The sequence below is a fragment of the Mytilus trossulus genome, chromosome 7, assembly GCF_036588685.1.
Source record: "Mytilus trossulus isolate FHL-02 chromosome 7, PNRI_Mtr1.1.1.hap1, whole genome shotgun sequence".
Taxonomy (NCBI): Eukaryota; Metazoa; Mollusca; class Bivalvia; order Mytilida; family Mytilidae; genus Mytilus; species Mytilus trossulus.
Genome location: NC_086379.1, coordinates 67622033 through 67646530, shown reverse-complemented (window position 1 = coordinate 67646530; position 24498 = coordinate 67622033). Strand labels below are relative to the sequence as shown.

The 24498-nt window shown below is 31.4% G+C and overlaps 3 protein-coding genes and 1 long non-coding RNA gene across 4 annotated transcripts in view; all 4 read right to left on the bottom strand.

Annotated features, from left to right (window-relative positions):
* The window catches only part of LOC134726614 (uncharacterized), a 37045-nt gene extending 31448 nt beyond the window's left edge, over positions 1–5597 (bottom strand). The window contains exons 1-5 of the mRNA XM_063591024.1: positions 5397–5597; positions 4693–4860; positions 3979–4156; positions 2347–2601; positions 1775–1995 (exon numbers count right to left, since the gene is read on the bottom strand). Coding sequence (XP_063447094.1) covers positions 1775–1995; positions 2347–2601; positions 3979–4156; positions 4693–4860; positions 5397–5561 — 987 coding nt within the window. The 5' untranslated portion in view covers positions 5562–5597. The remainder of the gene's footprint in view (positions 1–1774; positions 1996–2346; positions 2602–3978; positions 4157–4692; positions 4861–5396) is intronic.
* A 1437-nt stretch (positions 5598–7034) lies between these two features.
* LOC134725648 (uncharacterized) lies at positions 7035–8598 on the bottom strand. The gene is made up of 3 exons (XR_010108581.1): positions 8484–8598; positions 8212–8246; positions 7035–7150 (listed from the first exon to the last, which is right to left on the bottom strand). It is a non-coding gene; the product is annotated as an uncharacterized LOC134725648 (long non-coding RNA).
* Positions 8599–9033: 435 nt separating this feature from the next.
* Positions 9034–17970, bottom strand: LOC134726613 (uncharacterized). Its single transcript, XM_063591023.1, has 9 exons — positions 17950–17970; positions 17478–17678; positions 16436–16707; positions 15900–16032; positions 12946–13161; positions 12195–12351; positions 10803–11083; positions 9608–9808; positions 9034–9087 (listed from the first exon to the last, which is right to left on the bottom strand). Exons 1-9 carry the CDS (start codon positions 17968–17970, stop codon positions 9034–9036), a joined length of 1536 nt encoding a protein of 511 aa, XP_063447093.1.
* Positions 17971–20544: 2574 nt separating this feature from the next.
* Positions 20545–23908, bottom strand: LOC134726611 (uncharacterized). Its single transcript, XM_063591022.1, has 4 exons — positions 23681–23908; positions 22647–22802; positions 21657–22005; positions 20545–20843 (listed from the first exon to the last, which is right to left on the bottom strand). Exons 1-4 carry the CDS (start codon positions 23906–23908, stop codon positions 20545–20547), a joined length of 1032 nt encoding a protein of 343 aa, XP_063447092.1.
* Between the last annotated feature and the right edge of the window lie 590 nt (positions 23909–24498).

Sequence of the window (24498 nt, the reverse complement as noted above, 5' to 3'; positions counted from 1 at the left end):
CAAAGTTGCCCTAAACTATATCTAGCGAAGGGGTTAAAGGTCACATGAATGCAGTATAAATAAGGTAGATATATTTATGCATGTGAGTAATTCATCCGCTATGTTTCTTAGCTTTTTAGAAAAATAAACTAAACTGGCTGATAAAACCGATTTATTTTTTCACTTTTCAGCTGTCATGAATGATTGACAAAAAATATCATATTTATTATTTAATGCGTTTTAATATTCATAGAAGTGAGCACATTTGTTAATGCAAATTTAATAATGATTTACTCAAAAACTCTTGGCTTTCATGTTTTTTTACGATTTAAATGTTCGTCGTGAGTTCAGAAAAGTGTATTTGACACACAAAATTTATCAGTTTTTATTTTCATTTGTTGAACAATGTCTCAATCTAATATGCAGTTCCACTATTCTGATACATGATAATATTTTATATTTATACTGTATCTCGAAAGGATTTCTCATATAATATCTGTGATAACTGAATTACTAAATTTGTCCTGTTATTATGTTTGGAAACAGCATTTGATGTGTTCTAGACTTTGGCATTTATGTATTTAAAATTTGTAAAAAGGTAAGATGTTCCCATTCATTCATTTGTACTTTTAGAAGTATACTATAAGCAATAACATTAATTTATAGCATGTAAGAAGAAAACCAACTCATATGTAATTCACAAGTATGTCAAACTACAATTATATAAAGTATAACAGTTAGACATACCGCATGGCTACTGTGTTAAAGTCATGTTAAATATCAACAAAAAATGATACAAAATTTTACCGCTTCTATTCAACAGATTGTGTTGATTCTTTATATTTTAGCTCTCTTTAGAGTAAAACAAACAACTCTAAATGTGTTTTCATATCTTTTATCAAGCTACAATCTAGATTTCGTTATTCATTAATTGAACATTTATTTTATTTTCGAACATGTCAAGGTAAAACTAACTAATAATAAATACAAGGACTAAATAACGTATATACGTCAGACGCGCGTTTCGTCTACAAAAAACTCATCAGTGTCGCTCGAATCCAAAAAAGTTAAAAGGGCCAAATAAAGTACGAAGTTGAAGAGCATTGAGGACAAAAATGCCTAGAAGTTTTGCCAAATACAGCTGAGGTAAGCAATACCTGAGGTAGAAAAGCCTTATAAATCTCCATCAGCAGTGGCATCGACCTAACGAATTTTGAATTTAATAAAAACAAATATCATATAGTCTTTCTATATGGTTGAAAGTTTCTTTCAACAAGTAAATGTTGAACAAATATAATAAACAGATATAAGCTTTACAAAATAGTCACAAAGCCTCAAAAATGCATTTTTTTTAATAAAAAATGCACATTTAAAAAAAAGAATATACCCATAACTATCAGTATTTCATAAGCAGAAAACTATATAATATAGTCAAATACGGACTTATAACCCCATCAAAGTATCATGCTGTTCATAATTTTTTAGAAAACGTACAAAAACTTGACAAAAAGCTTCATTTTGTGGAGTTATCTCCCCTTCCAATGTTAATTTCCACAGGAAATTTAGAATGCTGATTTCCAGTTTTCTGCTATAGTTTAGATCTAAAACATTATCTGTTGCAATTAGTTTAAGGTTAAAACTTTGTTGGACTGTACTAGTTCTGCTTTAACCTATACTACTGAATGTTACTTTCGATATTTGTGAATGGTGAAAAAAGCTGTGCATGAGTTTACAGACGAAGACACTAGTCTCAAAATGTTGATTGATATCTAATTTACAATTTTTAAATAACAACCTGATATGCTACAAGGGGATCAGCGCCCACCCATAATCTTCCAGTTACAGGTGGAGTCAAGTCAACTGTTACACCATCACTACATGATGTTACTGTGTCCAATGTTTCTGTCCATTTTTCATGTTCAATCACAGTTTCGGGTGCGTGTATACAGATCGAGTATCGTCTCCCATGAATTAAATACTTGGTTTCATTGAACTCAGTATTTACGTAGTTATCTTCTGTAAATCATATAAATAAATGGAATTGTCAGTATAAGACATAGTTAAAAGAATGATTTTGACGATATAAGCATAAGGTATGTCCCATCTGTCATTTTATCAAACTTGTTTTACTGCTTGCATTAATTTTCTCTGCAGCGAATACATATTAATTTATAATATCTGTTTGTTTAAAATATTGTTTGTTAAGCAATATATTTGCTAAAACATTTTTAAAGCTGCTTTGATATTGATATAATACTTAGTATATATCTATTCAATATAAAGCATGATAAGTCAATAATTCATTATCAAGCTTCGATTGAAGAAAGGTTTATTTCTTTTGACCTTTTTCTGAATTTGGTTTGATACCTGTTTCACCACATTGTATTGAATCAGGATGAGAACATGGATCAGAAATAACAACATCAGTAAACTCTCTGTAGAATGTTTGAGCATCAATGTTTCTAACTTGAACCACTCCCCACTGGTATGACTTGTGCCTCAAAGAAGGCCATACAGCAGACAAAACATTCTTGAAAGGCGTATAGTCCTCGTCTAATAAAGTCCATGCCTCATTTGTTTTCAAATTAATATTATTTCCTATTCCTGAATCAATTTCTCCATCTAAAAATGTAAAAAAAAAGTAAACATATACAAACAAAGAATTTTGTTCGATTAAAGTCCTATAATCGCTTTCATTTCGTTTCAAAAAGAGACTACTTCAACTCTGTGTTTGTGTTAGATGTATTTTTATTTGTATCTTTCTGATGAGTAAAGCCTATTTCAACTGATGTTTATAGTTCGTTCTTATGGTTTACTGTTTAACCACTGACCCAGGTTAAGGGATGGTGTTGATCTCGGTTACATGTTTGACCCCGCTCCATTCAGTATATATGTGCCTGTCTCAAGTCAGGAGCCTGTTATTCATTTGTTGTCGTTTCGTTTGTTGCTGTGTTTCATGTCTGTTTTTCGTTCCTTTTTTGTACATTATTAAGTCTGTTATTTTTTTCGTTTGAATTGTTTGACATTGTTATATCGGGCCCTTGCATAGATTACTATGCGGTATCGGCTTTGTTCGTTGTTGATTGCCGTATAGTGACTTATATATAGTTGTTAATTTCTGTGTTTGGTCTCTTGTGAAAAGTTGTTTTCTTGTCAATCATACTAAATCTTCTTTTTTTTTTAATATTATATGAACATTATCACAATGAATATTATGTTCAAAAATCAATATCAAATAAATTGGTATTCGCTTTTGAACTCATGTGTCTACTCTTATTTTTGAGGTGTTTCATAAAAATGTTTAAAATAATGAAGGCTTGAGAGTGATAAAAATACAATTATACATATAAATTACAATCCAAGGGGAAACACTGCAAAAAAAGCCAATACCTCACGAACAACGCTAATAAAATCTTTCTATGAAATTTGGCAAGACATAAAACAAATATCTTATGGAGTAATAAACCTCTAATTTAGAAAAATAATTGTTTATGAATAATTTATCAGCTTTGGAGTGCTTAAAAGACTTGACGAACAAACATACGGTCTCGATGACACGAATTTTCACAATAGTATAAAAAAAATACAGATTTCATTATACTAAATATTCGAAATACTTAAAACTGTTCTTACCCCAAGCAAAAATTACCATAGCCGTATTTGGCACCATTTTTGGAATTTGGAGTCCTCAATTCTCTTAAATTTTTCACTTGTTTGACTTTTTAATTATTTTGATCTGAGGATCACTGATGAGTCGTATGTAGACGAATCGCGCGTCTGGCGTATTAAATCATAAGGCTGGTACCTATATATATGATAGCTATCATGATCAGTATAAGTACTGTCCTACAAATTATGAATAATATAAGCGAGAACTTTCATTTTTTGTGTTCAATGTAAATTACCGTCGCGTATAGTTAATATTTAAGAAAGCATTTTATAATATGTAGTAAAAAAATAATGCTTTTTTATTTGTATGTTTTAGGAATAATGTATCACCTCCGATTGCATCAATGACTAATCTTGGTACAATTTGTTGGTGGCCGTCTTCTACATGACACTGTTTTATTTCTGCAGATATTACCGACCATACTCCAGCCTTATTAGTTCCTCTTATTGTAACATGCTTGCATTTAGTGAAATCGATGTCACCAGACAGGGGCATCTCTGCTTTAAACTATAAGTGCACACAATTGTGTTATAAGCATATATGTTTCGTACATATCATATAGGTTTTAAAAAGCATAACAAGAGAACTGTTTTCGCAATTATTTCTTCCATTTTAACTACATGTACATGTCTTAACCCGTTTAAACAATAACAACAGCGTCTAAAGGGATCTAGTATACTTTACTACCCCATTAACCATTAACCATTTAAGATGCAAATAAGTAATAATTTTAGGACAAAATCAAACATCTCTCTTGGAATGATAAAAATTGGCCTAAGTAAGGTGAAGTTGCAAACTTTACTGAAAGACGATCAACTTCTTATCACTACTTTTTAAATAATTAAATTTCTTAATCAATTCAAATCATAATGTTAGTTTATATCGCTTGAACAGTGAAACCAACGTAATGGAATCAACTTGTTTTTCTTTTAGTATACAATAAGTTTCAAGTTTGGAATATTCTATTTCAAAATTACTTTTTACAATATTCGGTATTATAAGTCGTATGTTCTAACAAAAGGTTATAAAAAAAATACTCTTACATGCGTATTGTTGATAGCTTGAATATGATCTACAAGATCCCATTTTTCAAATTGTTTGCCATCAACGAAATTATCAGTTATTGTCCATTCATAAGATCCAATTGCATCAATTGATTCTGTCCTGTCTTCTATGTCGGGGTCGTACATCATTGCAAATATCACTATTATCTATTGATCAAGAAATTAAAACGTTTGATATACGTCATTGTAACCGAAACGAAAATATATCATAAAAGATTTTCATGGTTAAAGGCAAACAATACATTTAAGAGTTCAACAAATTATAAATCTAATACATATTTGTAATGCATGATTGTTAACATCATGAAGAAAATAAACCATGAACATATATTTTTCATCGCAAACTGTGATTTGCAAACCATATAAACTAAAAAAAAAAAAGTATTAGATAAAAGATTGACATAAAAAAAATCCCCATCATCTTCGAATCAACAATTGTTCGTTGAACTGGCGTAAATCAAAATATTAATGTTAAAGATTTACTTTATTAGTGATATTTTTATCGAATAAGGACAATGAGTATTCTACTGTTTGACTAAACTTGCATTTTTATTTCAAATTTCACACTTTAATACAATAATAATAGAATGACTTTACATTAAATGAATTTAATATATCTTTGTCTGAATTATCACGAACTAACAATATTTAATTAAGTATCAATTAAAGTTTTCAAAAACTACCTTTTGATCTTCAAGATGAACTTCAATAGAGCCAGTAATAGGACAACTTGGTACAACAGTAACACCATCACTGCTTATCGTAGGGAAACATATACTATGTGCACAAAATTTCATTGAAAATCTATATTTCAGACCAGGTTGGAGATCAAGATCACTAACTGCCATATGATTTTGACTTCCAATATAACTGAAATCTCTAAATTGAAACCAAACATCTGCAAAATAAGGATATTTATTTTTTGTGTTATGGTACACATTTACCCAGCATTGGAGGTCAAATTTTGAGTTTGTCATATATACTTTCTAACTGTCAGTATTGAGTGAACAGTTAGTTGTTCTTATTTATATTTATTTGACTTCCACTTTTTATTCCTTTCGTATTCATGTCATTATTGCAAATAATTTTTAATATTATTAATGCATGTACTCATGAACTGTCCATACAAAGATTTTCACTTATGTTTCAAATGCAAAATAACCATCATCACTAAAAAATAAAAAAGTATCACTATTATCAATTTAATATTAAAAGTCAATGAATGACATATTCTTTATCAGAATATGCTAACCCTTCCGGAGCACCTAAGATCACCCCCTGTTTTAAATGGGGTTCGTGTTGCTCAGTCTTTAGCTTAATATGTTGTGTAATGCGTACTGATTAACTTTAAATTTTTAGCCATGGTGTTGTCAGTTTATTATCTATGAGTTTGACTATCCCTCTGGTATCTTGCGCTCTCTTTTTACGACATTTTTAATGCATGTACTCATGAACTGTCCATACAAAGATTTTCACTTATGTTTCAAATGCAAAATAACCATCATCACTAAAAAATAAAAAAGTATCACTATTATCAATTTAATATTAAAAGTCAATGAATGACATATTCTTTATCAGAATATGCTAACCCTTCCGGAGCACCTAAGATCACCCCCTGTTTTAAATGGGGTTCGTGTTGCTCAGTCTTTAGCTTAATATGTTGTGTAATGCGTACTGATTAACTTTTAATTTTTAGCCATGGTGTTGTCAGTTTATTATCTATGAGTTTGACTATCCCTCTGGTATCTTGCGCTCTCTTTTTACGACATTTTTAGATTTAACACTCGAATTTCGCTTCATCTGGACAGAATGAGAGGGTAGTCGCCTAATTGGTTAAAATAAAAACTGTCTATTATTGCAAACAAAACACTTGAAACATTCAACAATCAATCAATCAATCAATTAATTAAACAAACAATTCGCAATTTTTAGTTCCAATTTCTTATATCTGTTTCAGATGTCCTAACATTTCAGAGAAAATTTTCCGTACAGTTATGCGAACGTTCGTTATTTCGCTGTGTATCTGAAAATTTATAGATTTTCTAGGTAGAGAATATAAAGTGTGTTTCAATACGGAGTAAAGATTGATATCGTGTCTTTCGTATGTTCGAAAAGAAATATGTTTTTGTTTATTCAACGATTCAAAACAAAAGAAACCTCAAAGTTCAACATTTTTACAAAAAAAAAACATTTCAATATGATATAAGTAAGTAGTTTTCTTTGAATCCAATAGCAGTACATAATTATTATTTAGATCTTGTTTTAAGATAGAAACCCTATATTTAATCTATTTACCTCCAACAGGAGATCGTCGGTCAACGCTCCAATATACATTGTTGATAACTTCTGTTAAGTTGGTCGGATATTTCCATTTAGCTTGGAGAGTTGTTGTCGAAATCTGATAGTTTATATCGACTTCACAATTTAAAATAACATCCTATAGGAAATGACATAAAACATTTAATACAACAATGACATCTAATAAAACAATTCTGTATATTCTTTCTGTTTTGAAACTCGTCTTCCAATAAATTATATTTAAATGCATATGTAAGCGGTAGATTTGTCCCATTTGTGTGATGTGTACTAACTTCTTATTTTATATTTCTTTCCTTGTTAAATTTTCATTGGAGTATTATAGTTATTTTATATTTGTCTTATTGTCTTTAATGATGCTGCGTAATCTACACAATAAAATAAAAAAGATGTTTGTTGCATTAGTGCTGAGTAAGAATATGTAAGATAGCCCATGTCCCGTTGTTTTGCTGTTATAGCCAACTCCACTTGTTTTGTATCTATCTGATGAGTTAACTGATTTTTATAGTTCGTTCTTATGTTGTAATGTTATACCACTGTCCCAGGTTAGGGGAGGGTTGGGATCCCGCTAACATGTTAAAACCCGCCACATTATTAATGTATGTGCCTGTCCCAAGTCAGGAGCCTGTAATTCAGTGGTTGTCGTTTGTTTATGTGTTACATATTTGTTTTTCGTTCATTTTTTTTTTAAATAAATAGGGCCGTCAGTTTTCTAGTTTGAATTGTTTTACATTGTCTTATCGGGGCCTTTTATAACTGACTATGCGGTATGGGCTTTGCTCATTGTTGAAGACCGTACGGTGACCTATAGTTGTTAATGTTTGTGTCATTTTGGTCTTTTGTGGATAGTTGTCTCATTGGCAATCATATCACATCTTCTTTTTTATATGGTTGGTTTCGAAACCTACATTCATTCTTGATAAGAAAAAATATACCAAAAATCGTATCAACATCAAATGGAACAGTGATGGGTGTTTCAAGAAGATAAATTGTTGCATATATTTTTTATACAAACGAATAGAAATATTACGCATGTTCTCAATCTAGATCGCATTGGCAGTCTCGACTTGGTCTCAAATTTTTCTACCACACAGAATTCCTTTTCTTTGAAAGATCAAAATATGTTGTTAAAATATTAATCAACATTTGAATTATTTTTCAAACAAATTTGTAAATACATACTTGAGAATGATGGCTTCTATTCAGTACAATTGCATCTGAAAAAGATTGAGGTGAAACGCTGATAACATTGTAGCAAACCTGTTTGGGGGAGATTTAACGTATAAAAACTCAATTGCATATTTGATATAAAAAGATGTTTATTACCATCACTTATAGCAATTTTACTCAATATTACATAAACTTCTCAGCTAATCCTAGAATTCAACAGAATATCTGGTATAACTGTCGATGGCATAAGGTTTATTACACAAACAACCAAAAGTTATTTATACCTGAACACATGGGACCATCATTAACAATAACACCTTCTAGCTCTGTATTATTGTTAACAATTGTGACTCCGTCAGTTGAGACTTTGACAGAACCAGTTGCTGCTACAGCTTCAACAGTGGAAAAATATGTCTGCATATAAATATAAAAATTAAAGTTGTTATTTGTATCTTATCTAAAAATATCGGAATCCTATCTAGCTGATGACCGAATTAAATTAATTCTGAATATCTGCCATTTGGCAAAATAAAAAAATGTGTTTTTTTAAAGGATGTGTATTTTTAAAGAGTTTTTTTTTTGTAAGTGTACTTAAAGTAGAATAATTGCGACATAATGAGAGCTGGTGATACCTTGGCTAAACAAAAAAGATGAGGAGTAATTGATATGAAAATGATCCATATATACGGCAGGTTTATATGTAACATGCTTGTCCCGAAATTACCATTATGTTTTCAAATACATTTGTTGATGATCCGAAATTTTTTTCCAATATGTGTTTATTCTTTTTATGTATTTTTATTTACAATACAGTTTTACCTATCTAAGTTTAAATCAATATCGATTTATAGAAAATCGACTTGAGAGACCTACAAATGATCCATCACTCTGTAATGGGAAGTACATGCATTGCATCAATGCTTCAATTCACACACACAAAAAAAAATAGGGAAAATTTATCATGGAAAATTCCTTAATGAAAAACAATTTACTTTTCTACATTGGCTAGAGGTATAGGGGGGGTTGAGATCTCATAATCATGTTTAACCCCGCCGCATTTTTGCGCCTGTCCCAAGTCAGGAGCCTCTGGTCTTTGTTAGTCTTGTAGTATTTTGATTTTGGTTTCTTGTGTAAAATTTGGAAATTGGTATGGCGTTCATTGTCACTGAACTAGTATATATTTGTTTAGGGGCTAGCTGAAGGACGCCTCCGGGTGCGGGAATTTCTCGTTACATGGAAGACCTGTTGGTGACCTTCTGCTGTTGTTTTTTCTATGGTCGTGTTGTTGTAACTTTGATACATTCCCCATTTCCATTCTCAATTTTAATATCAAAAGCTTAAACACATCAAACGATTGACGAATTATGACTTTCGAAAAGCGGTATACTACTGCTGTCGTTATTCATACCTTAAAATCTATAAGCAACAAATTGGTGAATGTATATTGATTAGATGTCCAGTTAAGGTTGTCCTTCATGGCTATATCACAACCACCTTTATCCATTCCGATACATACTTTATAGTGAATATGTAAATGTGGATGGTAAAATCCTTTCCATTCTACTGCCAATGTATTAGATTGAACAGCAAAATCTATGTCAATCAGGTCCTGGATACGGAAAAAGAGCAGAAAATGTTTACTAAATTGAATAAAGAAAACTAAACTAAATAAACTATTAATTTGAAATGAGGCAATGATAGTCAATCGATGTTCAAATTTCCAAAAGGATATTCGATACGGTAAGAGGCTCCTGCTATGCATCACCCGCCATGCAAAAACACACTCACTGAATATGTCACTATTATAAAAATATTGAAGACATAAAAAGTAAGTTATTGCAAGGACAGCGGCAATTTTGGCCTTTTAAACATTTTTTTTATTCGAGTGTCACTGATGAGTCTTCTGTAGACGATACTAGCGTCTGGCGTAAGTGTAAAATTTTAGTCCTTGTATATTTGAGGAGTTTATTTATAATCGCATTAAAAGAAATTCGACTTTTTTCCCGTTACTATTTGTGCAATTTTTAATACTTTGGCAAAATCTATTTTGTATTTGTAATGTTGTGCCATTTCATAGTTTGATTAAATGATATTTGAAATTGTTATTGGTATCTGATAGCCTACCAGGTGTTATACCACCAAATCATTGTACAGTTGTATACGAAAAATAGGTCGAAAATAATATTCCCTTGAATTTGACAGTTGTAGGCTATTAATCCTACATTTTATTCCAGTTAACCATTTTTGTTTCATAAACATATGTCTTGGGAATTTCAAAGCACCATTTTTTTTTATTTTGTGGTTTCTATAGAATATTTTGTAAACTTGAGGTTACATGATTACTAAATATTGTACACAGGTTAAATAAGGGGAGAAATTTGATTGGTTAACTTCCAGTGATGGTTATTTTCTTATGTGCAATGAAATGTTATGTGAATTTTTTTCTATATACTGCACAGGATTAAACTTTACTCATGCCAAGTATTTCTTTATTCGAAACAAAGATATATGTTCTGCCCATTTTTTTTTAAAAAGTGCAAATTTAGATAAGACTTATAGGGGAAATCAATGGTGGTGGTATTATACCTACAAAAGGTCTATACCTGCAATGCACGACTTTTCACACTTATTGGATCAATGTCGTAGACTATACCCGGCGACGGAAGTTGGGTATCGTGTGTATACAATACTGATGTTTGAGTTGATGATAAACCAGCTAGATTAGTTACTTTAATGGTAACATAGTAGTCATGATGCCCGTGTAATGACCAGTCCAGAGTTGATGTGTCAATTGCCGCACATTCAGGTGGTTGTGTCTTAATACATGTTTTGCCGTAGAGCAATGGTTTGTAACGGAATACATCTGTTTTTCCAGCCGCATGCCCTATATGACAAATTTTTCAATATAGAAATTAAAAGACCGCACGATATCAAGCAATATTTTTTTTTATATAATATATATATCAATATATAAACGCCTAAAAAGTGTACATAACAACACCAATAACATAAAAAGGAACTATAAATGTAATTATTTATAAATATTTCGGATAACAGATATCCTTCATCATCAATATAATTGTGATGTTGAATGAATCAATTATCAGTCTACTTAGATTAAGCTGTTACAATCTTGAAGTTTATACAATAACAAAGGTCAAACCGAACATCAGGTAAGACGCTTGCACAGTTCTTAAAATTTGTTAAACACGACATAGGTTATATGACTAGTTCAAATATATGCTTTAAATAAAAAAAAAAAAATGTGCGATATGAACTAGCACAACTCCAAAGCTTTAACGGTATCGATAATTATGATGTTACAAGAAAGATTGCGTCAATAAGAATTCTAAATAAACAGCACTAAACGGTCTAAATTTGTATATATTTCAGATTTGACAACGGTAGTATAGTTACATTAGAGTTTGCTATGTTTAAAACCAACAGCCGTTAAAATATAATAATAAATTTTGTCAAAAGTAAACTAGTTGAACGTGGCTGGGTACTTATACCTCCCTCAAAAAATTAAGCAATCTAAATTGTTATGTTCAACAGATTTATTTTAGAGATGAGTGAGGTAAAGAAATAGAAACAGAGACTGTAATAATAAGTAATATAACCCAGATGTGAAGCATTGCATGGTGTCGAACTACACCTTTTCATTTATCCCATTTGGTGAAAAGTTGTATATTTTCTTATTCAGAATCTTTCCCGAGTAAGTCTATCCTCCCTAGACCAAGCAGAGTTGTGGTCAATTTAAACGAATGATCGGTCATCGTAGCGACTACCAATGCAAGCCAGACCTCCCTCTTAGTCGACATTTTAGATCCCCTGGCCACATAAAGGCAGATCTCAATCGACTGACCATTACTATCATTGACCACAACTCTGCTTGGTCTAGGCAGGACTCATATGCATTGTTTAAATCTTTACTATGATTCCTGTTGACTAATTTCGTTTTGGTGATGGAACCTTTTAAAATGTTCAAATATTACCTAATGCAAACTGATAATGAAGCGGATAAGGATCTTCATAATCTGTAAATGCTGTTCTGGACCAATTAGCTATTAGTGTACTATCTTCAAACTTCAAATCAATACGAGAACCAGTGAACGTTGGGGGTGTTGCATCAATTATTATAGGTCCATAACTCTGTATGGATAGAAAAAAAGGCTATGATTGAAATATATTTTAAAAAAAATTGTATTAACATTTCAAAATTATTTGTTTCTTGTTATGTGTTATTCCCATTTTAGCATGGAAAACGATTATACTTGTCAATATTTCTACCCCTAATGTTTACAAAATAACAGATGTGTAAAATTGAACACCATTTTGTTGCTCGTGGTTTAAATCCAAGCGCAATCCATATATTAGAAAAAATTAGGCTGTTATCTCCCCTCTTTAGTGTGTATAAATTGAAAAGTCAACTCTCTGTGCATGATAGTTGAATTCAACCATTTCAACATGTACGCTTTAAAATTTGAAGCATAAAGATCGAGGGATTGTTGGCACCTTGTGTTAGACACAATAAATTTATTTCACTTGTGTAAACGTTTCGATATAAAATAACGAAAAACCTTGTTGCCAGCTAAACTATCCACATGTATGACAGTTACATAGAATTCAATTATAGGACAGTAAAGCATTGCAAAACAGAAGAAGTTTAGTATACAGGTATTTTCAGAATTTGGATACAAATGAGTACAACAATTAAAACATTATAATTTTGTTCGATGCATTTACCTGAATTCCTTCGACGTTAGCTCTGCTAACTGATTTTATAATGACGTAAAATAGTGTTCCTTCTGTGAGATCAGGGTGACTAAGTCTGAAGTGTGAATGGTGCTTTGTTGAACGAAACGGTAACAAATCCGGACCTTGGTTGTCGTTAGTTGACGATAGGCCAATGTAATAGTCGTAAATATATTCTTCCATATTTGAATCCCACGTCATGCTCAGCTAGAACAATATAAAGAGTTGAACTTATATTGCAAACAGATTAAAAATATATTTATTTCTACTCGCTAATCAAATCTTTAATATTATCCTATTTGTGTCTTCAAAGACACAAATTAACACTTTCAAACCTCCACGTTTGTTTAATTTTTCTTTAACGTGAAGCTTCGAATTGTTAATTGGTACCAAATCATTTAAAAATCAATCATTATTACAAAGATTAATAAGCTTTAAACGAATGTAAAGTAAAAGAAAAAAAGAATGTGTCCATAGAACACGGAAGCTCCACTCGCACTATCATTTGCTATGTTCAGTGGATCGTGAAATTGTGGGCATTAAAATTTGAAAAATCATATCAGAGAAAACATGCTTACAATGAGTTTCACTGTCCCTCTGGTAACTTTTGTCCCTCTTTTACTCAGTTTAAACTTCATATAACGTACCTTGACTAAAAGCATTTATATGAAGCAGAAAAGACGAAAGAACGGACGGACGAACAGACGCACAGACCAAAAAACAAGATACCCCTAGGTTTCTCTATCTTCCCATTTATTTTGACGTGATCTATGACTATGTGTTATTATGATCAAGATCGGTAAACGTTGTCGCGAGTACCCGAAAGGTAATAATAGGCTTAACAAATGCAATAGTAGTATACCGTTGTCATAAATCAATTTAACTCTAACATACACTAAAACGGACTATTTGATAAGAACTGCGATATTTCCAAATCTGGTACAATAGATTTTTAAAAAATGATGGCTTGAACCTGAATTAATGGCTAGCCAAACATCCCGCTTATATTGCAACTCAGGTCACACAGGACAGAGAAATACATAAATAATACTATAGTGAAACTATCAACAATAACCGAAGTCATTAAATATTAATGCGATGATTCATTCATTACATTAATATTATTAACACCAGGAATTAATTTCACATACCTAATCTAAGCACACAAGATTATTTTCTCTACCTCCTCTTTATGTCTTTTTTGTTATGAAGATCTTAATGGTCTATTTTTTTTTAACATCCCAGGCTTTTAAATGTTTAACTCTTTACCATTCGGCAAAAATTGCACTATTTTTGACGCAGAGGAACGATCAAATTTCAATCATTCACAACTTTCTTGTTACTATTAGTAGACTTATCAACTAAGACTTTTTATAGAAAATAGTTTTTTCAGTAATATTAATGACAGGTTTTTTATATTTTTTTTATCATGTTTGATCACGTGATAATCAGTCCAATGTCACGTGACAACAACAAAAAAATCGGAAAATTGTCAAATTTCGATTCAAAATGGCCTTTTTTGAAGTTTATTTATGGAAATAGTATCAGCTGAGCATTCAAATACAATGTCAGGAATAACATCTCCACGAAAAAGAACCCTCAACGGTCTATTTGTGTTAGAAACAGCAATTTTTATAGCCAAACATGCTATGTGGTGATTTGGGTCAAAATTGCTATTTTTGAGCTTTCTGGGTAAAAAACGTAGCTAAACTGTGCAACTGAAGTGCATCTACACGTTTATCCCTACAATCATTTAAAAGACAAAAAACAAAAGTCTGGCAGCCTCAGCATCCCTTAGTTACCAATTTGTAAAAGATTATCTGAACATGTATGTCTCTATTATTCTATAAACGACTATAGCCAAAAGACAGACAATCAACTTTGTCACAAGGAATAAAGCATTTTCAATTTGAAATTAGAATTAAATTAAAGTCAAGTCATTTAATGTTGGTATTGGTTTTTTTCAACCGTACATTCACCCTTACGGGATGCGAACCCGGATCGCTTGATTACTAGCCTTAGATGCATCCCCTCAGCTACGGAAGCAGACGGTTAAATTGGATTAAATTCATACTTATTTTCAATGTTGTTTATGATATTTATTTTTAAGTTGACCATTAACATACAAATATTACATTATAATAAGGAACTTAGAAAGACGTAAAAACTGCATTTTTTACATTTTTAAAAGAACACACCATGTGGAATGGTGTGTAAACCAGGGGAAAATAGGGGAGAGGGTGGAAAGAGGGGGGTACTAATGATTTAATGTCAAAACCAAGTAACACAAGTAGTAAGAAATGCATTTTATTTATACTATTTGGCCTCTGGGACCACAATATGAACGTTTTTACTGGTATGGGCAGAAATTCTAAGAAATAGTTGCTGAAAGTTACTGACATGTTGACAATGTTCACTGTTTGTATTCGTTTTTCGTAGAAATTAATAATAGGAAAGCTTATTGAACCTACATTTTATAAAGCCCAACACATAACTGAAAGAAAAAAATCCATAATGAACCGATTGTTGCGGTTTATAGAAACCAAACACTATGGTTTGATAATTCAAGATTTACACAATTCTACAGTTTTTTCTGTTAAATTTTAGCTGATTTTTTTAAAAACGTTGATAGTTTAATTGCTTTATTTTACCATAAAGATCAACCCAAAAATACACAACTGGCGTTTTAACGTGTAGCTGAAACTCACAAGTTTCATTTAAGCCCTTGGTGAAATCTGTTGATAGTCAAATGACAGAGAACTTAAGGTTTGAATCCAAATTTTACACAAAAAAGTGCTTATGACCCGAATTCGGGTCATAGGAACGGTAAAGAGTTAAGTCTACCTGTTGAATGTTTACCCAGAAAAGTTATAAGACACTCAAACTGTATAAAGTGTAAAACAGTGTATTGATATATTCATTTACAATTTACATAACGCGTGTACCTGTTCTGTTCTTGGTAAAACGAAAACAAACAAGGAATTAATAGCGGATGCTTGGGAAATATCTATATTTGATGCTGTTCCGTCGACTTCCGGAAACAGCTTAATGTCTTCAACGAATATGATATTAGTAGTACTGAAATAAAAAGTAACAAACTTAGTAGCAATTCGAGAGACGTTGGAATCGGAATAAAATAGTAATTTTATGAACATCATCGTTTCAATATTCCTCTATTGATTCCAAGATACACATTTAGATTAAATTCAGATATCCACGTTCAAATCAAAGAGCACAAAGAACCGAGTATAACATTTATTTTGATCTCTTCATTTTCTATAAGTCATGTATCTTTACTTAGAATGTAGAACACATTCAATAACAGCCGATTTTTATTACCGAATTAGCAACTTCTGCATGTAAAATCATATTCATATGAACTAGAAGTAGTTAATAATTAACATTGTATAAAAAAGTCGGAATTAGAAAAGGAGTGGAAATGAAATTTATTATTTTTAAAAAAATCTTCAAGTTTCCTTACTTTATCCACGTAGTGTCATTTATAAAACCTCTTGTTAAATCTTGTCTTATAATCCACATGGTATTGTTGGAATCAGTTACAATCCTAGGCGCTGTTTTAACTCCGTGTATTAAAACATTCTTTACATTTGGTTTCACTGTTATGATAGTAACACCATCAGTACAAACAGCTTGGGAGGGTTCGTTTGCACTATTCACAGCTATAACAGTAATGTGATATTTCCCTTCCTTTGTGGCATTATAACTTGTAGCTGTTTCATATGTTTCTCTTCCCTAAGAAATAAAACATAAACTATCAAGCAAATGTTTTATTTTTTATATGGATCCATATAACCTGTTATAGTTTTAAAGGTCCTGTTTTGTCTGTTATTTAAATTAAAGCACAAAAGACCAAGTGACAACTATATTTTCAACTTTAGGTCACCGTACGGCCTCCAACAATGAACAAAGCAAAGCTGATACCGCGTACATATACAGCTATAAATGACCCAAAATTACAAATGTAAAACAATTCAAACGAGAAAACTAACAGCCAAATTTATGTAAAATTGATTCACAAAAATTCTAGTTCAAATCCTTTATGATTTTACTAACAATAAGCTTGTAATTATCGAAGGATGTTTAGATACATTCGGTTTGTTTATGCATTTTTTAATTATATTTAAGTGTGCTCTATAATCATAATCGTATTATTATTAAATTTAATATGTGCTGACTTAACTTTTCACAAGTAAGTTCAATGTTTAATCGGACTTAGAAGTCAATCATGCGTCATATGATAACTCCTCTTTGTTTTGCCTGAACGAATTTATAAACCATTTGCCATCACCGTTACTAGAGATAGAATTTGAAAGCATGTTCATTTTCATTTTGACTAAAGTTTTAAATATTAGTGTTACAAGTTATATTAAAAATAATGTAGCATAGTATGTAAAATGTAAGACAAACATCTCATAGATAATTGCCATGTTGTCATTTGGACTGATGGATAGTCGTAGTATTTTTATATTACTTTATTTTGATATAAAGATTCATAGATTTACCTCATTGCTCGAAATTAAGTTTTGTTTTGTCCAGCAATAATTTGCAACAATGTATTTGTAATATTTTATTCCACTTTCAGGGTCAAAGAACCCATACCAATAGAAATTCAGGTTAAGGTCTTGTTGATAATCTACTTCTGGGGTTCCAGGCAAACCGTCATGAACACTTCCCAATTGTGGAGGGCTTGTGTCTATTGTAATCTGCAAAAATTTCAAAACATATAAAAATAATAAAAGATATAAGTAGGTGGGGTATGAGTGCCAATGGGACACCTCTCCATCTAAGTCACAATTTATAAACGTAAACCATTATAGGATAATATCTAGTTACTAAAATGACATATACCAATCTAAACAGAATGCTTATGATTTGTTATGCTGAATATGTCTGTGTGTCTCAAGAACATTAAAGATCAAGTAGGAGTATGGAAAGTCAAAAAAGCACGATCAAAACTCATCAGCGTGAGATTACTGTTTTAGTATGCATATACATTATTCTTTAAGGCATGTGCATTGAAATTATTTCAAATCTGTAAGTTGAGAAGAAGAGAATTCGACAAATTCCGAAACAGAAGGCGACATTTTAAAAAGTACACCAGGTTACTGCTGAAATATGATATTCGTGAAATATAATAGAATTGCAATTATTTAACCATTTGTTTATTCCCGATAATGTTTATACTTCATCTTAATTAATTTAGTCGCATAATGTTTGGTAACAGGTTGGTAAATGTGCGCACAATGTCATTTCAAGTTTATTCTATTTTTACATACCTTTTTTGTTAGAATTGACTTTAGCATTGCTTTGTTAACGACTGTTATTTTAATAAAGTAGTCAGAATCATGCAAGCCTTTGTCCTTGCCGGGTGTTAGACCAGATCCATTGATTATTTCTGGTTGAACATGAAAATGTCGGTGGAAACATCCATGATGTAACGTACAGTAACAGTCGGACCCACGTGGAGAATTTTGATATTTATTTTCACAATATGATAAGTTCTACAAAAGAGTTTTATTTATGCATACATTTTTACATAGATAGTGATGAATATCAGCTTTAAAAAGGTATGAATAAATGTATCATTATTTGTCTTATCATTAAATAAAAAAATGACAAAAATTTAATTTATATTATGCTATTTCCGAAAATACAAAACAATAAAAAGTACGTGTACAGTCTGCAAAGTTTGTAAAGATTATACACGTAAAAGCAATAAATCAGAAAAGACATAAAAAGAATAGAATTTAAGGGTGAAACATGCATCATTTGATAATTCTGAAAAACTGTGCTTTCAGCAAAATGTGGTCGTGTTACTCGTTTTCTTTCCATTAATAGTCATATCTAATACATATTCTATTATGAAATTGAATTAGAGTAATTTCCTCAGTTATGCTTTTTGTGCTTTTTTGTTTAATATTTGTTTGTTTTGAGATTATGACACAGTGATGACTGCTGTACCCATACTTGTACTAGATTATTTACTTATTGTGTGTGTTTTGTTCACGCATCGTTATATATATAATGGAATTTGATGCGACTGTAATACAAGTCAAAGGTTTAGCGCTTAAAAAAAACAGGTTCAATCCACCATTTTCTACATTTGAAAATGCCTGTACAAAGAAGACTTATTTGTTTTTCGTTCATTTTTTATTTTTTGGTTTTTTTTTACATAGATAAGGCCGTTTCTTTTCTCCTTTGAATTGTTTTACATTGTCTTATCGGGGCCTTTTATAGCTGACTATGCGGTACGGGCTTTGCTCATTGTTAAAGGCCGTATGGTGACCTATAGTTTTTCATGTCTGTGTCATTTTGGTCGTTTGTAGATAGTTGTCTCATTGGCAATCAAACCACATCTTCTTTTTTATTATACCCAGACAAACAAAAAAAGGTAATGCATTCGTGTACTTTTAAGGATATGCAGTTCATGTTTCACATCGGACATCTATCATGAAAGTACATTTTGTATGAGAATCCTCATTCGGTGAAGTCACTTTTGACGTAAGAGGTCGAAATTGTGGTTACGACGATTGCCACATATTGGTGGTCATCAGAGACACAAATATCATAACAGTCATCCAACTCGTGATTGCTTACTTTAATTGTTTGAATGCATGATTTCAACTCTACAACTTGAAACCGTTGCATAAAAATCTTCAAATCTATATATATAGAGAGAGCAGTCACCAATTATCAAGGATAACGTAATAGGAAACAAGAGAACTGATATATCTTATCAACTGGTGGATATATACATCATAAATAGGCTTCTAGAAATATGCTACATAGATTTAAAAAGTTAACGATTGGGAGATGGACTCCTCCCTTTCGACATAGTGTTTTCTCAACCTACATTCAATTTCTAGATTTCAGAAAACTCCTAAGATAACCTAAAGACGAAAAATGAAATTGATATTTGCAATGTCATATAATTACAGAAGCATCTCCCTGTGCCTGTAAATGTGAACTGCCCTGTATGATATCTGACCCTGTGTAATTGTCAAACAATTTCCAATGGACGCTATATATCCCACTATGATAATCAAACGTGTCCCATTCAAATCTGAAAAAAAAAACCAGTATAATGAAGAAAATTCTATAAAAAAAAATAGTAGTTCTAAAAATCTCTTTGGTGCAAAAATACCCAACCAAAACAGTATAATTGAATCAAAAAGGATGAAAATCGTATATGATCATAAAACTTCATACATTGTCAAACTAGTGAACCAAACAAATGTTACCTGAATCAAAATTATAATGGCTCATTGTGGAATTCAAGTAATTTTTCATTACAATGTGATCAAAATTTTATTCTAAGACAATGCCGAGCGGATAACAACATTTACTCCTATAAACCATAATCAATTAAAAATTCAATAAAAACAATAAAATACCAATGAGAGCGTTTTAGACCAGATACTACATTTGAATACACAAAAAAAATGGCAGTTTGTGCTTTTTTTTTTTCGCGGAGTAACAAAATGATATAGCTCTCTTTAACGTCGTCTCTTATAAAAAGTTATAAGTAACGTGCTATTTGGTTCTAGGTAACATATTGGAATGTAAAACTCACGTCATAGATGTCAGATCTTGTTGGCGATGCACGAATAGTTCTGATTTGTTACCGTACGACAACCAAAGATTTTCAATAGCTGGATAAGAAGTATCTTTGTAAATCGTTATCTTATCCTCAGTATATTTTCCAATAATGTCAGTAGCTTTTACGCTGATATCAAGTTTATCTCCATCTTCCCAGGATATATTGAGTAAGGATGCTTCCCTTAATGTTTCTTGAACTTCTATGTAACCCATTGGTGATTCAATATTTGCTCCAGTAACAGTATAGTTGATGTCAAATCTTACAATTCCTAGAAAAGAATAAAGTGTCTATTGAAAAGATTTTTTCTCAAACATTGATACAAATGCTCATTAATTACATATATTCGGTCAAATAAAATTGAGAACGGAAATGGGGAATGTGTCAAAGCGACAACAATCCGACCATAGAATAGACAATAGCAGAAGTTCACCAACAGGTCTTCAATGCAGCGATAAATTCCCGCACCTGGGGGCGTCCTTCAGCTTGCTCCTTAACAAATATATATACTTTATAATATATAATAAACGCCATACTAAACTCCAAGTTGTACACCAAAAAAATAAAATTAAAAAGAATAAAAGACTAACAGGCTAGAGGCTCCTGGCTTGGGACTACGTTTGTACAAACATTCTTTAAAAAAACAATAAGGAGTAATCAAAAGTATCAACTTGATGAAAAGACATTTAACTGTCTTACTTTTTTTTTTATCAAACGTAGAATTTACTATCCGAAAAAGGACCAATACAATAATTTAGATTTTCCTAGAAAAATAATTTTGATGTCAATAAAATAACAAAGAACACAAGATTATTCAAAGAAACGTGTATTTTCAAGGAAAAAAGGACATTTCATTTTGACTCATTGTGTAAGCTATGACTTATAGTTATAAGATAAAAAAAAATGTGAGAGACATTTTGATCAGTAGATTATATTTCGATGAATTGATATATATATATAAATCAGCTGCCTGATAAAGACAAAAAAATAATATCGGTATCAATGTCAGCACCGGATGATTTATATTGGCTACTGTGTTTCCTTGTAAATGGTTTTTAATATTACTGATAACAAAATAATGTACCTTTCACATTGGGACACCATTGTACAGTTCTACGTCCAAACCTATCATCATGATCATGGTCAATATGTTTATTGGTATCTATTTCATTCAGCCATTTGTGAACATCGTGTCTTTCATTCATAAACCGCCCAGCCCATGTTACATTCAAAAGACTAGTATCAAATACTACCCAAGTATAGTTTGAATCTAATGTGCTTTCAAGGACAGTCGTTCTGGTACCAGGTGTTGTTTCAACAAATGACTGGTTATCGAAAAAGAATACAGATCTGGTAGATTTATAGTTTCCGGCTTTATCAAAAGCGGTCAATAAGATGGAATACATTCCTGGTGTGGTAACATTAAAACAACTCTGAAATTAAAGGTATACGGAAGTTAAAATTCAGAACATTTTCTATTTCTTCTTTGATAGATATTTTAATTTTTTCTTTCTAAAAATCCTGCTAAATATTGAACCAATTTGTTGATATTTAACATATATACCAATATGTTTATGAGATAAACTTATTTTCTATACTCAGTAACACTGCAACAGTTGTAAGTGATAAGTTCTGTTACTTATAAATCTACATTACGGGAAGTGTTTAATTACGTCACAAAAGTCGGTTCTCTTACTATAGAAATGTTTTTATTTTAATCTTTTTTGTATGATTTAATTTTTTGCATGAAAAGGAAAAGCTTAAAATCATTATGATGCTAATTTTTTCATTGTCTTAATTATTTTGGGGATATACTATTATGATTCAGTAAACTCATCATAGATACCAGAGTCAAGTACGTGCAATCATATACAGTATATTTTTTCTAGGCCTGTTTGATCTTATGTTACAGAAAAAAAAATATGCTTACCCTCATTTTATTTGCCTTATAAAAAAATGGTTATTCCTGCTGTCTCATTTGTTCAACTTTCAACGTTCACAGTATTTTCTCTCAATTAAATGAACCACATGTGACTTAATTATTTCAATGCATATACTTTGTGAACAAAATTACCTCTAATTCAGAGTCCGGTGTTCGGTAAGATGAAAATAATAAATCTGATTCCCGTAGAACATTCCCATAAGGTTGTAGATGAAAAACTTCATATTTATATCTTTCGATACCTGCCGGATTATCACTCCATTGTTTCCAAGTAAACGGTATCGAATTCTAAAAAAACAAACAAGCGAAAACTATGACTTCCATAAATAGTCTTAAACTAAATGAATCGAACAGTTGGTGTCCATTCATTTTATGTGTTTGAGCTTTTGAATTTTGCAATTTGATAAGGGACATTCTGTATTGAATTTTCTACGGAGTTCAGTATTTTGGGGTTTTTCCTTCTTTGCTATTTAGTGCATGTATAACCAGAGAGCATGATTATACATACAAAATCATATTTGTCTCCACCGGTAATCGAACACGGGACCTTTGTGTTACAAGACAGCAGGTTCACCGAATGAACTAAGTACTTCCTTAGCTCAACGGCTTATTGCTGACTAAGTATATACCACATGTTCTAATGGAAGCAATCCAGTCACACCTCTTACATCAATTGGACATGGTCCTTATTTGTTTATTTATTTAAAAATATAAGCTGCTTATGGTGTAACACCACTAATTCAGGCCCGGCCAGAAAGCACATACCAGAAAGTATTACATATTTAACCCAAAATAGTTCCTACGCATGAGCGTAACTTTCAAAATATGTAGGATATTTAGGTATTTTTGGCATCAAATGAAAGCTGAAGGACTGGTGATCATTGTAGAATACTTTTGGACTTTAAATTTTAAATATTAAAAAAACTACACCAAATTTTAAAAAGAGGGTACTAATTGATATGTGCGCTTTTTCGATTAATTTCAATGAGATACTGCTTAAAGCAGCTAAATATTTTCTCTGGTTTGGCACTTATTAGTCTTGATTTGTAAATCTGTCTAGTTAAATACATATTGTTAAAATATTTTCTATGTCTACAGTATATGAACCACTTGTCTAGTCGATATCTTAGACGATAGAAAAATAACATTTTATATAAGTTTCTTACCTCATGAGTAACGTCTAGTATATCTATTGGTGTTGTTGTACAGTTTGTGCCAAGTAATTGGAAACATGGATAGTTTGGAGGATTTAGATCCCATTGTACTGTGTAATTTCTAGTTGTCGTGATACCCATCAGTGACACATTATTTGTGGTATTTGTTTCTCGATTGATATAGGTAAGGTAACCACCATTTCTTATTTCAATTGAAAATATTAACCTGCCAAAATCCATTGTAAAATATTTAATAGAAGGGAGCGTGGTTGTTATACTCAAGACTTTTTCTATATTTGTAAGCTTGTGTTAATTTCTCTTTGATTTTGTTATTGTTTTCTCTTTTGCACTTAAACTTAATGAATGTAATTATCAACAACAGGCTCCTTACCTGGGACGACCCCATACATAATGCAGTGGGGTTAAATATGTGTTTCAACCCCTTGTCTTACACGGGACAGTGGTGTTAGAGTACAACATGAGAACATACTACATAAATCAGTTAAAAAAAAGGTTCACTCATCAGATGGAAACAAAAAGAAAGGTGTCTTACAAAAGCACAGAGTGGCACGGTACATGTTTAACCTATAAAAAAAAAAGACACTAAGAACAGATCTGTGAAGTTCATGCAGCTACTGACAGCTACCATAACTATGAAAGCATGGGCTACTTACCTATCGCCATGTCCAAACATTGGAATTGATATAGAGCTGCTATTGAAACGATTCCTTGAACATATGTAATTAATCTTGATTGGATCCTCTTCCGAACCAGGACAGTCATAATAATGGGTAGTACTCGTTGATCCTAAAATTGTTGTATATTAAAAT